This window comes from Lithobates pipiens, unplaced genomic scaffold (assembly GCF_037356315.1).
Source record: "Lithobates pipiens isolate NorthernLeopardFrog02 unplaced genomic scaffold, aLitPip1_a1.2 Scaffold_19, whole genome shotgun sequence".
NCBI lineage: Eukaryota > Metazoa > Chordata > Amphibia > Anura > Ranidae > Lithobates > Lithobates pipiens.
The window spans coordinates 102123071-102139355 of NW_027507764.1; the positions used below are offsets into that span (position 1 = coordinate 102123071).

Here is a 16285-nt window from a genome sequence, read left to right on the forward strand (position 1 = left end):
TCACATTTTTTTAATATAGTGATTTTACAAGAATATTGCACTACCTCTTCCCTCTCTGGATTGCTTGTCCCTGACTGATGGCCCTTGACACTATGTATTGATGAATGCTTGATGCTGTTGTTTCTGGATTTTTTTTGTTGAATCTGGTATCACTGTAGACTGCATTCCTCTAGAAACACAATTTGAAGGATCACCTTCCAATATATAGGGACTTTTGAGGCACCATACACAACAGACAGCTAAAACAGGTAAAACAATATATTTATTATAATTTGTTAAAATACATGGCTGACTAAAGAATTAGTCACCATAGAAAATTAGCAAAATGTGATATTACACCAAACATTACAGAATAAGATACATCAAATGTTAAAATAAGTACAAATGTCTAAATATTAATAAATATTAACAAATCTCGCTTCGCAGTCAGCCGAGCTACAGACTCATTCGCAGTCCTGCTTTATTAAGGGTGCTGCTAGAATATCCAAAAAGTCAAGGAGATTTTGAGCAGCTTGGAGGAGCATTCCTCTGTATTGAGCAGAAAAAAAATGATACAAAAAAATAAAAACTTTGTAGATTAAGGAATGCTGGTAACTTTATTTACTCATTGACATCTTCACTCATTTTGTATGGTCATTCCCTGTCAGCAGCCCAGTGAATGGGCAAGACTGGAGCAGGACTGGATGGAGGACTTATTTATACTGGACACATATAGGTAATTGGTATACATGTATATGAAGTCTCTTTTCTTTTCTAGTCCCTTGGAATTATTTTATGCTACTACTGTTTGTAATTCTAATATAATACATTGTTAGTTCTATTTGGAAATGCAATGCATTCACAATGTGCTACCTTCTTTCATTTTAATAAGACACACTGACAGTGACACAGGTCCCAAGTAGAATTATTAATTCATTAAGGAGTGCTAAAAACTGACAAGTACAGAAAGATGTGTGAGATGTGAAAAAGGACAATTATTCCAGGTACATTACATTCTGGAAAATATCCAAATCTTTGTACTTGTTTCTGCTGCATACACGATCACACGCCTACTTGTACTCCTACATGTAGATTATTTGGCCATGCTTCATGGATGAAAACCTACTCATCAACCTTTTTCAGGTTAAGTCACAGTTTACATGTAGTTTCAAAAAATGTAGGTATTATTTAGAAGTAATTCTAAATCCTTTCTGTTTTCCCATCTTTTTCTTTTTTAACTCCACCAGTTTTTATATTCATAATGTGTGCAGTTTAATAGATTAGTGTTAAGCAGTTGCAGGTATATTAAAGAATTTAGGCCAACTTTAGGCTAACTTTACACTTTCAGAGGGCTACTGCTAGTGTGTACGAGCCCAATACTGTGCCGGATCTGCCCGTTGCCTTACTGACTTTGCTACTGTCTGTCGTTTGCTAATGCCATCTTTCTAAGGACTTAAAGTGGGAGTAAACTCCAATGCATGAATTTTGAATATAGATAAGCCTATAATAAGGCTTACCTATAGGTACTGTAAATATCTCCTAAATGTGCACTGTTTAGGAGATATTTACTGTAGATACAGCTGGTGATGTCACCAGCACATCCGCTCTGAATAAACAGCATACCCATGCCGTTTTCTGTGCCATAAACCACGGCTCCCACGTGCATACGTGGGAGTGACATCATAGCGGCTCCTGCCACTCACACAGCCAAAGCCTGCAAACCCGTAAGGAAGAATGGGTAAAGATGGAAGCGCCTTCAGCATGTTCATGTGTTAGTATGCCAGCGGTTTACCACCGCTTTAAGTTGGCCATACATGGGTCCGGTCCCTGCTGAATCGGATGAATTTCAATCTATGTCTAGCCATCTTTTTTCTAAGTAAAAAACATATCAAGTTTACCTGCTCTGTAAAGTGGTTTTGCACAGAGTGGCCCCTATTCTTCTCTTTTAGACCCCCTCTTCTGGCTCCTCCTCCCTTCCGAGTGCCCCCATACCAAGCTTGCTATAGGGGCACTTGTGCAGGCTATTGATACACACAGCGTGGCTCCCCCCTCTACAGGATATGATTGACAGTGGCAGGAGTCAATAGCTTCAACTGCTGCCTCCATATCCAGTGAGGAGAGAGGGAGCAGTGGATCGAGATCAGGCTCAGGATTTTTTTTTAGGGTGGGCTGGGGGGGGGGGGGGGGGCTGATCACAGAAGGGTTTTTCACTTTGATGGAGAATGCATTAGGGTAGGGGTTCACAACCCCCGGGTCACGAAGCAGTGCCAGACTGCAGGGACTCTGTGATGGCAGAGGCTGTGATTGCTAGGGGTACTGTAAAATAAATACTGCACTGTAATGGGGCAATGTAATCATTACAGTGCCCCTTTACAGTGCAGTCCCCTTTACATCACAGCCCCCCTTTAAATCTCAGTGCCCCTTTACAGCGCAGTCCCCTTTATATCAGAATGACCCTTTACAGTGCAGTCCCTGTAACATTAATGTAAAGGGGCACTGTGATATAAAGGGGACTGCACTGTAAAGGGGCATTGTAAAGTAAAGGGGAACTGTAATGTGAAGGGGAACTGAGGACACTGATATAAAGGGGATTGTGTACAGACTCTGCAAATATCCCAATACCCCCGACTTGTCCAACAAGCCCCATCCCCCTTCCCTGATCCCTGGGAAACTTGACTGCCTTGAAACTGGTCCCTGGTTTACAACCACTTTACGCTGCCCATGCATAGATCAAAATTGAGTATGGACCAGACACATTTAAATCCGATTGTGGTTACTCTGGTTGAACAGAACTCTAACAGCTGACTTCTGTTCAGCTGCTCTGTTGGTATATTTTCACTCGATCAGCAGCACATGCAATAAGTCACTGTGTCATTGTATTTTGACAGTGGGGAGGATTCCTGCATCCACATTAAATGTTTGGATGGGGGAAACAGGTCAGTTTTTCAGTCAACTCGCTTGTTGAGGGAAAAAAAATTGCCCCATGTATGGCCACCCTTAGGCCTCTTTCACATTCTCCTCTATGGAGCAATAGATGTAAGCTGACTTGTGTCTGTTTACACCCGCATACCTCCAATCCAATCTGATCTGGCAAAAACAAATGGAAGGAGATCCATTCTCCTCCATCTGGCCCCTCCATCTGGCCCAATCGGATCGGAAAGCAGTAGGGTGTAAACAGACAACTGGTCTGTTTACATCTGACTTCCCAAAGAGCAAAGCAGACTGTGTCTGTGTCCTCTCTACATAAACAATGAGCTGTCATCCACCCGCTCTGCTCTGCTCAGCAGGGGATCAGTGGTCAGAGCCCCTGCTAAGCAAAACAAATATGGCCTGTGTAAAAGGTGGGCTTAGTGATACAGAGGGTCCACCAAACTATGTGTTCGCTAATCTGTTGTTGATCACCATACATGTTGAAATAGTTGTGTAAAATTTTTAATGAATTGCCCCACTTCTCCCAAATAAAGAAAAATTACAGCTCACACCCAATGTCTACTAAAAAAGAAAACATTTTGTTCCATATTATGCTCTGGCTTGATTTTTAATGTACTTACTGCTTTACCAAAGAGTACATTTTTTTCTTTATTTCGATATTGTCTGTGAACAAGCCTAGATCTGTACCTATGTTCTGCTACGCTGGCTTTATATGGATCAACTTGGAGTAGATGATATATTATAGACCCACTTTACTGCCAGTACAGATGGTGGGAAAAAGTACATATACATTACTCGCCCTTAGAAACCACATCTCTACCTCTCACATAAGAGTCAGATTCTAACATATGCGGTGTGTTTATTCAAATTTACAATGGAAAATTACTTTTCAGATAATATTCATAGCTAAGCAAGTCAAATCAAATGGTTCCTATCTTGATTGAGTCAGAATTTTCCCAATTCCCTTTTCTGACCTCTATCCACATGTAGGTCATTGGATATTTATTTTCTTGCACCAAAATGAAAATAAGAGATACAACTATCTTCAGCTATTGGCATATGTCCATGAGCCAGAATGACAGACGTGAATATTGATATTATGAAAATTCATATAGACCTCATCTCCCTTAAAATTACAGTGTTCTTGTTCCAAGGAGATCCTGTTTAATCAACCCATATCCCCACTTACAGTCAACTCTACTTGCCTCTTCACGACTCGTTATGTTACAGAAAAGATTAATGGCCATATAATGGTTTAATAACACACCACCATGGGTTCCTAATCACCAGCCCCAAAGGCACACAGCTCTCCTTCATTCCTGGCAACACTCAGAAACAGGTCTGGAAAATCAGAGATTATCACTGCTAAATTTTGCTGAGTTGGGATTCTATGTACCAGGCAGTTAATAATAAAGTACATTGTCCTCTTCCAGGCACTCCATCAATGCTATGCATTTGGGTCACCTATGTAGCATATCTTATATAAATTAATATATATAATTTCCCCAGAGAGGAGTTCGGCTCCACCTGGCCTCCATGAAATGAGATATGTTTCCCAAAACTGGAACAGCCATAACTTTGGTTTTTCATTTTCCAATATATATTCACTAGGTAAACATGAAACCAAAAATACAAAACTGGTTATGTTTTGTAAGATTATATGTCATTTTATTCTTCTACTTCACGTATTGAAGTATACATTATCTCGCAAAAGTCAGTACGCCCCTCGCATTTTTGTAAACATTTTTTATATCTTTTCATGTGACAACACTGAAGAAATTACACTTTGCTACAATGTAAAGTAGTGAGTGTACAGCTTGTATAACAGTGTAAATTTACTGTCCCCTCAAAATAACTCAACACACAGTCATTAATGTCTAAAGCGCTGGCAACAAAAGTGAGTACACCCCTAAGTTAACATGTCCAAATTGGACCCAAAGTGTCAATATTTTGTGTAGCCACCATTATTTTCCAGCACTGCCTTAACTCTCTTGGGCACGGAGTTCACCAGAGCTTCACAGGTTGCCACTGGAGTCCTCTTCCACTCCTCCATGACATCACAGAGCTGGTGGATGTTAGAGACCTTGCGCTCCTCCACCTTCCATTTGAGAATGCCCCACAGATGCTCAATAGGGTTTAGGTCTGGAGACATGCTTTGTCAGTCCTTCACATTTATAGCAAGGCAGTGGTTGTCTTGGTGGTGTGTTTGGGGTCGTTATCATGTTGGAATACTGCCCTGTGGCCCAGTCTCCGACAGGAGGGGATCATGCTCAGCTTAAAAAGGAACTGCAGTCTGCTCACGTAACTTGTAATAAAAGCATCTTTGCCATTCCTAAGCTTCCCTCCAACCACTTTGCATATTATTTTATATATACTGTGACCCTGTACTTGCCAAATATGCTGCAGAAATCTCCCTCCGCTGAGTCTGGCTGCAACCATTTTAACTGTGGGCAGCTGAAGCTACTGCCTGTTCACTTTCTGGATTTACACAGACACACCTCCAGCTCTGCAGCTCTCATTGGCCCTCTTATGACTCAACCCCCTACCCTTCCCGGCAAACTCTCACGAGAGTGAGAGAGACAGCTGTGCATGATGTCATAAGCCTAGGCTTTTTACCAGACAAGAAACAGGAAGTGGGCTGTATAAGGTATTTACTGGTAGAAAAAAAATGTTTTATTATCCAAAGTTAAAACAGAGGGCAGAGGATTTAATAGATGGAAAGATGAAAAATGACTGAAGTTCTGCTTTCAGTTTGTCACAGTACATGTTGGCATTCATGGTTCCCTCAATGAGCTGTAGCATCCCAGTGGCGGTAGCACTAATGCAGCCCCAGACCATGGCACTCCCACTACCATGGTTGACTGTAGGCAAAACACATTTGTCTTTGTACTCCTCACCTGGTTTCGCATCACACACTTGACACCATCTGAACCAAATAAGTTTATCTTGGTCTCATCAGACCACAGGACATCCAGTAATCCATGTCCTTAGTCTGCTTGTTTTCAGCAAACTGTTTGCAGGCTTTCTTGTGCATCATCTTTAGAAGAGGTTTCCTTCTGGAACGACAGCTATGCAGACCAATTTGATGCAGTGTGCAGTGTATGGTCTGAGCACTGACAGGCTGACCCCCCACCCCTTCAACCTCTGCAGCAATGCTGGCAGCACTCATACGTCTTTGCCATAAGGTGCCATGTTGAACTTCCAGTGATCAGTGTGAGAGAGTGAGAGCGATAACACCAAATTTAACACACCTGCTCCCCATTCACACCTGAGACCTTGTAACACTAACCCGCATTCAAATCCATTCACCGAAGTCCTGAAAGGGGCTGAACCTGTGCACCCTTAATGGACAGGCCGCCCCTGGATGTTTCTGTCAATTTTGTCAGTGTTTGCATTAATATTCGATTGGAACTTTAGCCAGCATGGTTTTTAAGCTTTTTTTAAAAAAAATTGGTATTGTGTGCTGTGTGTCTCCACTGGTATGATTTTCTCATACCTCCTAGCCCATGACTACACACAAAGTAAGGGTAATCTCACGTGGACACAAGCAGCAACTCTGACAGAGGTTCTAAAAATGCTTTTTGTTGCTATGTCCCTGTTGAAATCTGTTGCAGTGACATCTCAAGAGGTTATGGTTAATCTTTCAAACAGGGGCACCAAAAGCTCCAATTGCATTACAAAATGCATCTTTAAGCCCTCGTTCACATGTGGCTTCATCTGACACAACCAGGTCCACTGCATTGTCCACAGCCAGGTCCACGACATAGACAGGTCCACACAGCCAGTTCCACTGGACAGACAGGTCCACAGGGAGGTTCACTGCATAGACAGATCCATAGCCAGATAAAAAATCAAAAATAAAAAATCCTAAGCCGCGCTTAACTTATGTAAACGACTAATTGTGCAAAAAAAAAATTGTGGTAGAATGAGTAGTAAACAAGGTATAACAACACTATATAAATTGGTGTATATCTGTAACATGCGTGATATAAAACACACGTGTATTGATATCTCAAAACGCAGAATCTAACCCTTACAATCTAACCCATACAATAGATTTCCATGGCATAAACCTGTATCCACATAAAGATAAAAATAAAGATAAGAAAAAAAATAAAAAACTGAGAAACATAAACACCCAGTGTATAAGCGATAAGTCTGTGTATATGAGCCACCAAACTAATTATCGCAAAGCTGTAAATAAAGTCCTCCAGAAAATAATAAGCCACAATATTCGTAGAAAGTTCACCACTAGGTCCAAATGGAAAAAAGAAGTGTTCAATCCACCACCAGCATGTGATAAGATTTGCCGCTTACCAGAAAGGCATGACCCCCCACTACAGAGGGTCACACGAGACTTGTAAAAATGGATACCACTTCCAGCCGGGGGGGGTCCTCGATGTCCTCCTAGTTCCACCACTCCAATGGATGTTGGGAAGAAGACTCACTCCCGGACGTCTTTACTCAGAGGTCCAAAAAGAGGGACTCAAAAAGCAGGGGCATCAAAACCATAAAGGGAAAAATAGAACTCGAAATAGTGTAAAACCCTTTATTATTAGAGATAAAAAAAAGTAAAAATACACTTACAAATGTATAAAAGAAAATAAGCCTTAAGTCCGTTGCACCGGCCGGACGCACACGGACAGACCCGTTCTCCTGGAAACCGTCACAAACATGAGGTGATAAATAGCGTACCGCTCAGCCCTACGCGTTTCGCAACAAAATTGCGTCATCCAGGGGCACGAGCGGCACGCTGTGTCACCTCCATTTATATTGTCTCTAACCATCCAAACCTCACTCTGGGCACCTGGCTGTTCCCACCAAAACCAAGCCTCATCATGATATCAACACCTGATTCGTCAGGTACTGACCCCAAGGACCAATCCAAAACTGACCCCAATCGAATGACCACCCCCCATATGAGCAGCCAATCAGAATGGTTTCTAATGATTAACTGAATTATAATAAGGCAGATGACCCGGTATGCAAAGATGCTAATATTTGGTATTTTGTTGTGCTTCTTGGGCCACACGCCCATCTAAATATGTACATACCTCTGACTATTTTGGCAGAAGAGTTAGAAGGGGAGGAATACACGTGGGACACCATGTCAGAAACATCTCCCGCCCCACTTCCGATTCCGAACCGTCCCGAATAACCAAGCCTCACTATCAGTCCCAAATGACTTCCGGTCCGGCGTGACCCAGTGTACAACCTGCTGGTGTTTAGTGTGCACATAAACTTCCTGGGTCCAGATCCATAGCCAGGTCCACTAAATATATAGGTCCACATGCAGGTTCATTGCACAGACAGGTTCACAGCCAGGTCCACTGAATAGACAGGTCCACACAGGCAGGTCCCCTGTGTAGACAGGTCCACACAGTCAGGTCCACTGCATAGACTGGTTCACAAGTAGGTCCACTGAATAGACGGATCCACACAGCCAGGTCCACTGCATAGACTGGTTCAGAGCCAGGTCCACTGCATAGACTGGTTCAGAGCCAGGTCCACTGCATAGACTGGTTCAGAGCCAGGTCCACTACACATACAGGTTCACACAGCCATGTTTACCGCATAGACATGGACGATGAAGGAGCCCACCATGCTATTTTCTCTTATCGGCACATATGTACTGGCTCTTTGCGCTGGCCATTCCTCTCCCAGTCAAGTACTGTTTACTGGAAAACCTCAGAAACCTTATAGCAAGCACATTCAGACTATTGGAGATTGAAAATACATTTAATATTTTTTTTATTGACTACAAAACTGCATTAACTGATATATATTATTAGCATGTACAGTACTTCCACTTTAAGGTGGAAAGGATAGTAATATCTAAAGAATATAACAGATAATCCTAACACAGCATAGGCCTTGCCTTATCTTATTTTTATTCTCATAGTGCGATCCTAAAGTGAAATATTGTATTATACCTTATTATAATACTGTAACAGTTTGTCTATTAATTCATTGTAATTTTAGCACATAAAGCTTTGAAAATGAGACATAATGTGACACTTTTTTAAAATCACACGTAAAATTAGATGAAGACAAAGGGGACTTCTTGTTAAAAACAGGTATTAATCATTACACTTTAAGAAAGGTGTGATCTACCTCTCAGGCTGTATTCCAGGCAGTGTTGCCAACCACCAGTATTTTTACTGGCAGCCAGTAAAAAACAGCATTTTTCTCCTGTAAATACCAGTAAAAGGAAAGGATTGCCGGGTAAAAATATGGTTGTGGCGCTTGGCTCAGCACTGCGCATGCACAGCCGAGACCATCCAAGTGCCTGCTACAGTGTTTGGGTGGCACCGGCGGGGGTGCGATCTGGTGGAGGCAGTGCCTGAGCATATCTTGTGATGCAAGCAGGCCGAGGGGAGCGGCCGAAGCCTTGTGTACAGGTCTGCCATACGAGCTTGTGTAAGCTGGGAATGGGACTGTCAGTGCTGTTTGGACTGGAGTGGACCGAAGGGACCACCTGGCATGGAGAGAGACCGTCAATGTGACACCGGAGGGGACGTGTCGTGTTGGTGAGGTGTCATCATTATCTGTGCTGCTGTCAGTGTCACTGTGAGAGTCAATTACATGCCCGTGTAGCTGCCCATTCTGATTTCTTGTCCTGTCCCTGAGCTACTTACTTACTATTTCAAAAATAAAATAGGAACTAGGTTTTTTGCCTTAAAGCGGAGGTCCACCCTAAAATGGACCTCCGCTCATCGGAATCCCCCCCCCCTCCGGCGCCACAATCGGCACCTTTCAGGGGGGAGGGGGGTGCAGTTACCTGGATAATCCAGGTAACTGCACCCACTTCCGGGCTAGCTCTCTGCGGAAAGGGGCGTACGTTACGCCCCTTTCCGCAAGCGCCCGCCCCCTTCAGCAAGTGCCCCGCTGCCTGCTGGGAAACACACAGCTCCCAGAGGCAGCGGGGACCGTCCGGATTGCGCCGCGCGGCTCGCGCATGCGCAGTAGGGAACCGGGAAATGAAGCCGAAAGGCTCCATTTCCTGATTCCCATACCCAAGATGGCGGCGGCACGAGCGAGCGATCGGCTTCGGGTGCCGACATCGCGGGCGCGCTGGACAGGTAAGTGTCACTATTTAAAAGTCAGCAGCTGCAGTATTTGGACTCCCGCTTTAATGTCCACCTTATATCACATTGCTAATTGCATATTGTACTTGTTTGTAGTCTAAATACTGAAATTTGCACTTAAAACTGTAATTTTGGATGTGTTGGAAATGTCAGTAAATTTTGGGTGTCATGTCAGTAAATTTCAATCTGATAGGTTCACAACCCTGATTCTAGGCTAATGTAAAAGCTCCAATGTGTTTTCATATGTCCATTGCATTATTATTCTAATGTACAGTATGTTTACTTTGGCGACTAAAATACAAGAACCTTAACCACTTGAGTACTAGCCTGTATATACCCCTTCATTGCCAGGCCATTTTTCAGTTTTTCAATGCTGTAATAGTTTGACTGACAATTACTCGGTCATGCAACACTGTACCTGAATACATTTTATATCATTTTTTTTGACAAATAGAGCTTTTTCTTGGTGGTATTTAATAGCCGCCTATTTTTATTGTTTACTATAAAAACAAAAAAGGAGAACAAGCCTTAAAATACCAGGACACTACAAACACTCCCCAAATCAGGAGTTGGTGTGCCTTATGGTGGTGGTTGGTGGTGAGTGCCCCTTTAAATGTTATTGATCGGTGGTGAGTGCCACATAACTGTTGGTGGTCAGTGGTGTGTTTTTGTCCCATAACATTGGTGGTCAGTATCCCCCTTTTATTGTCAATATGCCCCCTGGTTGCTCTGTGTGTTCCCTTGCTCTTCAGTGTGCCCTCTTTGTGGTCAGGTGTTCATATTTAATTTGTGCTCAGTGGGAACCGTGTTACTTACAAAGGAGAAATCAGCAGCAGCAGAGTTAGAAGGGCAGGGGTGAGTTTACTCTTTTAAGTTCACGCTGATTGCTGTGGTTGGTTCATTTTAATTGTGACCCATGCTATCCAATGACAGCTATATCATAGTCATTTGAAGGCTGCACTGGAAATAGTGATGCATTTTCTGCAGCACAATTTAAAAATGGTGCTCTAAAAACTGCATCCACCAACCCATTTTTTTCAATAGCATGTTATTAAGGTGGTTTAAGTAAAAATATAGTCATTTTTTAAATTTATTTTTTGGATAGAATGGGTTAGGATTAAAAATCAGTGGTGGCTGGTGCTCCATTTTTTTTTTTGAGGGGGGCAGCAAACTAACTCCCTCCGCCAGGTCTGCACTTACCCCATCCAGGTCACAGGTGGCTTGGGTGGCTTCTCCTCTCGGCCAATCCAGTCTGCTGATTGGCCAGGAGGAGAAGCAGGAAGACAATAGTGAATTTTGATTGGCTAATGTCAAATGTGGGTGGGCTCGGGCGCAGTGCTCTGAGCCCCAAGCCCAACCTATTTGAAGCCAATTAGAGCCTCAGGCTCTAATCATGTGCTTCAAAAAAAAAATGGAGATTAGGAGAAATGGAAAGCTGCCGCTGTTAGAAATCCTGTCATGGTTTTACTACCATCTTTCCTGATAAAAAGCACAAATAGCAGCACAGATGGAAGTAAAAATGCCTTTTTAAAGGCAACCCCATACTTCCAGCTCCCACTGCTGCTTTACAGGGTTTATTAATGCCAGAGACATATCCTAGGCTTCCCAATCATGTGATTATTGTGATTGGCTGGTACAGTGATCATATTTTCTAAAGTCTATCCTACTGGCTACTGACTTTAAGCTGACCATGAACTGTTCATGACAGTGCAGCCAAGTGCCAGTGCTAGGTGTGCCAAGTAAGTGGTCTCCCAGCACACAATAGTGGCACCTGCTGTATGCATATATGTGGCAGCACAGTGGCTGGTAGAAGGTTAAGGAGGTTCTTCACCCTGTTTGGAAAAAAAATATTGTAGCTATTTCAAAAGAGGAAATGAGGGGAAGATGGTATAAAGTAGGGGAAATATGGAAATAATAGAACCTCTGTCAGCTTTTTATTGTTTTCTGTTTCCCTGTTACAGTTTTACCCTCACATCTTGTGAGGGGAACAAGTGAGGGGGAAATCTCCATGCTCTGGATAGCAGTAAAACCTGACATTGTTCTAACGTTTCTCATTCCATCCAAAACAAAAACAAAAATACGGGTATAGGAGTATAGACAAAACCCCTAAACTAAAATGCAGTATATCTAAAGCAAAAGTGTTTGTTATATGTTTTGCATTGAGTTGGAAATGGTTAAAACCCATCTCAGGCTTTGTTTTAGCCCCTGCTGGGGACAATTCCCCCACTTCCTGTCCTGGGATCACAACAGGAAGTAAATCTCTCTAGAGTGATTATTGTAACTGGAACTAGTGTCCCCAGGTTTGTGAAATGGCTTTGTTCAATTTCAGTATTGGACAGAAATACAAAAGCTTTGTCAGGTAAAACATCTTTCATATACAGTATGTATTCCGTCTGTGTGTTTATTGACTAGAATTTGGTTTCAATAGAAAGTTTTTTCAAAAATACATGATATGTATGTTGCTAGTTAGGTTTGCAGGTAAAATATAACAGCATTCATATATTTTCTCTGGTTGCCTAGGTACAAGCAGCACGGAAGTAAAAGAAAATCGCAATGTTGGCAACAGAGAGGATGTGGCTTTATCCGGCGACAGACCAAAAGTCGGGCCAGCCAGCCTTAAACGAAAGCGGCCCCTGGAGGAAGGAAATGGTGGCCATTTTTGCAAGCTGCAGATTATTCTAAAGAAACTTTCATGGTCAGTAACTCCCAAAAATGCCCTTGTTCAGCTCCATGAGCTTAAACCTGATTTGCAATACAGAATAGTTTCTCAAACTGGTCCAGTCCATGCCCCTGTGTTTTCTGTGGCGGTTGAAGTCAACGGGCTCACATTCGAGGGCAGTGGACCTACGAAGAAGAAAGCTAAAATGAGGGCAGCCGAGCTGGCTCTGAAATCATTTGTGCAGTTTCCAAATGCTTGTCAGGCTCACTTTGCGATGGGGAACTGCATCAACCCCTCCACTGACTTCACATCTGACCAGGCAGACTTCCCAGACACTCTGTTCAAAGAGTTCGAGCCAACAGCACACAGCGAGCACTTCGCCTCGTACAGCCCGGTTAATAACGAATTGCTTTCCAGTGCATATCGACATGGGAGATTAGTCTGTCACACGTTGGACTTAATGGGCCATACTAAACAAAACAAGCACAAGATGGCATCCCCAGCTGAGAGTGAGAAGAACCCAGTGGTGATGTTAAATGAACTGAGACCTGGACTGAGGTACGTCTGCCTTTCAGAGACTGTGGAGAAGCAGCACATCAAGCGGTTTGTGATGGCGATGAGGGTTGATGGGAGGACATTTGAAGGTTCAGGAAGGAGTAAGAAACTGGCCAAGGCCCAAGCAGCACAGGCCGCCTTACAGGCCCTCTTTAATATTCAGCTGGCTGGTCACATTCCCAATAGGAGCAAGTGTAACCATTTGCCACAGGTAAGTGATCATAATTTAACAGCAGTAAATAGGAATGTGTTGTTTAAAGTGTCAGCCTACCTTTACAGCATAGAAAATAGAAGAAAATGGATCCTATGTTTTCCATGTGGAGATACATTTTTATAGATAAATACCTTAAACAGGAAATATATTATGTTAACCCCCCCCCCCAACTAAAAAAAATTATCTTAGGGTCACTTTACACTATGTGTGGTGACAGACATATTACCACATGATAAAACATTTGTCAATGAAGGGACACACAGAAAACAATTGTTTCCTATCTGCCCCATCTACACTGTGATGCAGGCTAGCGCTTCACTGCAATAAAATGCATACATGCTGCATTTTATAGCAGCGCACTGGCCCAAATCGCACTGCGATGTCAAGCTGCCCAGTGCAGCGCACTGCAAGGCAGTGAATAAAGTGTATGTTTTGTAAACATCAAATAAAGCTCATATAAAATAAAAAGGGAGTAGTGCAATGAATTGTGCACTACACTCCCCTCTATCGTATCCAGCAACACAAAGCAGCCAGAGTGGTGAATTGCTCTTGCCGCTCTGTGTTGCAGTGTGAATTGGCCCTTAAGCTTGTCCCTGTCTTAGGCCTAATTTACACTAGTAAAAAAGAAGAGGTGGTGGGTATCTGCGCTAACAAAAATGACAAAAAAGCAGCCAGCACAGTTTGTTGATCACCAAACAAAATATATATAAAAGTCCAAAATGCAGCGCTTGAATTCACATGAAAGTTCTTTCATTAGATAGATAGAAAATATGAAGGGCCCTTCACCAGCTTCCGTGCCCGTGGAAAAGCACACCACACCCAAGTGCATCCAATCTGCATACCAGAAGGAAATGATATATAGGCATATAATCATCAATCTCAGCATTTATGGTGTAACTCTCCAGAAGATCCAGATAAACCAAGAAGAGGTCCAATCATCAAAAGGTAACAAAGCAATATATTATTGTAGTTCACTTACAGATGCAAGCATGCTGAGAGCCATCATGATGACTGTATTCTACTACTTCCTGTAAGTGAACTACAATAAGATATTTACCTTACGGGCTTCACTATTGCTGCCTCTTGTTTCCATTTGGGTCAATGCCAATTGGTGAAAGGTCATCCCATCCATTCTGGGTTTGGAGTTCAATAATCGGGTGGCCATATGCTATTTGATGATTGGACCTCTTCTCGGTTTATCTGTATCTTCTGGAAAGTGACACCATAAGTCCTGAGATTGATGATTATATGACTATATATCATTTCCTTCTGGTAAGCAGATTGGATGCACTTGGGTGTGGTGGGCTTTTCCACGGGCACGGAAGCTGGTGAAGGGCCCTTCATATTTTCTATCTATCTAATGAAAGAACTTCCATGTGAATTCAAGCACTGCATTTGGGACTTTTATAATTTACACTAGTGCATTGATCTGTGTTTTTAGCGCAAGTCAATGCAAGGACACCTAAAAAAAAAAAAAAATGTATGTGTCCTGTTCACACTACAATGCTTTGTTGATCAGCTGCGTTGTGTTGGATAAAAATGCATTATGTAAGCATTTTAATGCAATGCAGGTCAACACATGTAAAGTGCATGTGAAACACACATAAAATGGATGAAAATGTACACCCGTTTTCCCTGTATTTTACTGCAAGTCTGTGAATTTAGTATGAAAAAAATAATTACTAGACATTGGAGTCGAGCATTGTCTTGCTCTCTGTTCACCCCTCTTCTTCAGTGCCTCCATCTTTCATTTGGATCTGATGCATTCGCAGACACACTGTGGGACCTGGCAGAGATACCAGTGCCGTATCTGTGCTTGCACCAGATCCACATGCATGTGCACAGATGCCGCTGGTCTCGGACTGTTTTCTAGCAGAGAGCCCTGCAGGGACTGTGCACATGGCATGTAATCTGAGAGATGCTGCGCATTCGCATACATGTTGCTGGAGGTCTCTGCTAGTTTTTTTTTTATCTCGATCCAGCAATGATGCATGAGAGCCATAAAGTCCAGGGACTCTCCCTCCTCATTGGCTGACACAGCATTGGGCACCATTGGCTCCCCCTGCTGCCAATCAAACTCATTGAGCCAATGAGGAGAGAGAGAGAGGCAGGGCCAAGCCGCGGCTCTATGTCTGAATGAACACACAGAGTAGCGGCTCAGCTTGGGAACCCCCATAGCAAGCTACTCGGCAGGCGGGAGGGGCTGGGAGTGCCGGCGAGGGAACAAGAAGAGTAGGATCCTGGCTGCTCTGTGCAAAACCCTTGCAACATGTTTGTTATTTTTAAACAGAAAAAAATAGACTTTAATATCACTTTAAAGAAAATAATGTTTTCTTTGATAATGTGCCAGAAGGTTGAGGAAGGAGGAAGGAGAGCAGAACATAAAAAATGGGTTCCACTTTAACCTCAGGCTTTTTTATTTTAATTCCTGCTAGCCCAGTTTATGAATTTATGTGATACAATTCTATATACTTAGAAAAGTCCCTAGTGGTAACAATATACAACATAGCGTACAGTGTAGTAGGGAAAGTAATGTATAGCACAGCATTCACAGTGCAACATTTAAAGCATATGTAGAGTGCAGAGTTTTTCCTTTGTATGCAGCTTATCAGCTGAAGCTGTTGTGACCTGCACTGTGCCTGTCTGGTGTAATTCAAGTAACCATTTTTATGTACCTGTAGCTTTAGAAGTGGGTAATAGTTAACACTGAAAAAAATTGTACAAGGACAATGAAAACAGATTGTAGCAGAAAATTCAAAATAGATCAGTGTTAATATTAGAGGGGGGGATGTGGAAAAAGTGAGATTTGGCTACATTTAGGCCAAATAGGCTTTGCAAATGATAGTTGTTATCTGCAGA

The 16285-nt window shown here is 42.6% G+C and overlaps 1 protein-coding gene across 2 annotated transcripts in view; it reads left to right on the forward strand.

Annotated features, from left to right (window-relative positions):
* The window catches only part of ADARB2 (adenosine deaminase RNA specific B2 (inactive)), an 805999-nt gene that overhangs the window by 528684 nt on the left and 261030 nt on the right, over nucleotides 1-16285 (forward strand). For both annotated transcript variants that reach the window (XM_077491116.1, XM_077491117.1), the window contains exon 4: nucleotides 12519-13423. In XM_077491116.1, coding sequence (XP_077347242.1) covers nucleotides 12519-13423 — 905 coding nt within the window. The remainder of the gene's footprint in view (nucleotides 1-12518; nucleotides 13424-16285) is intronic.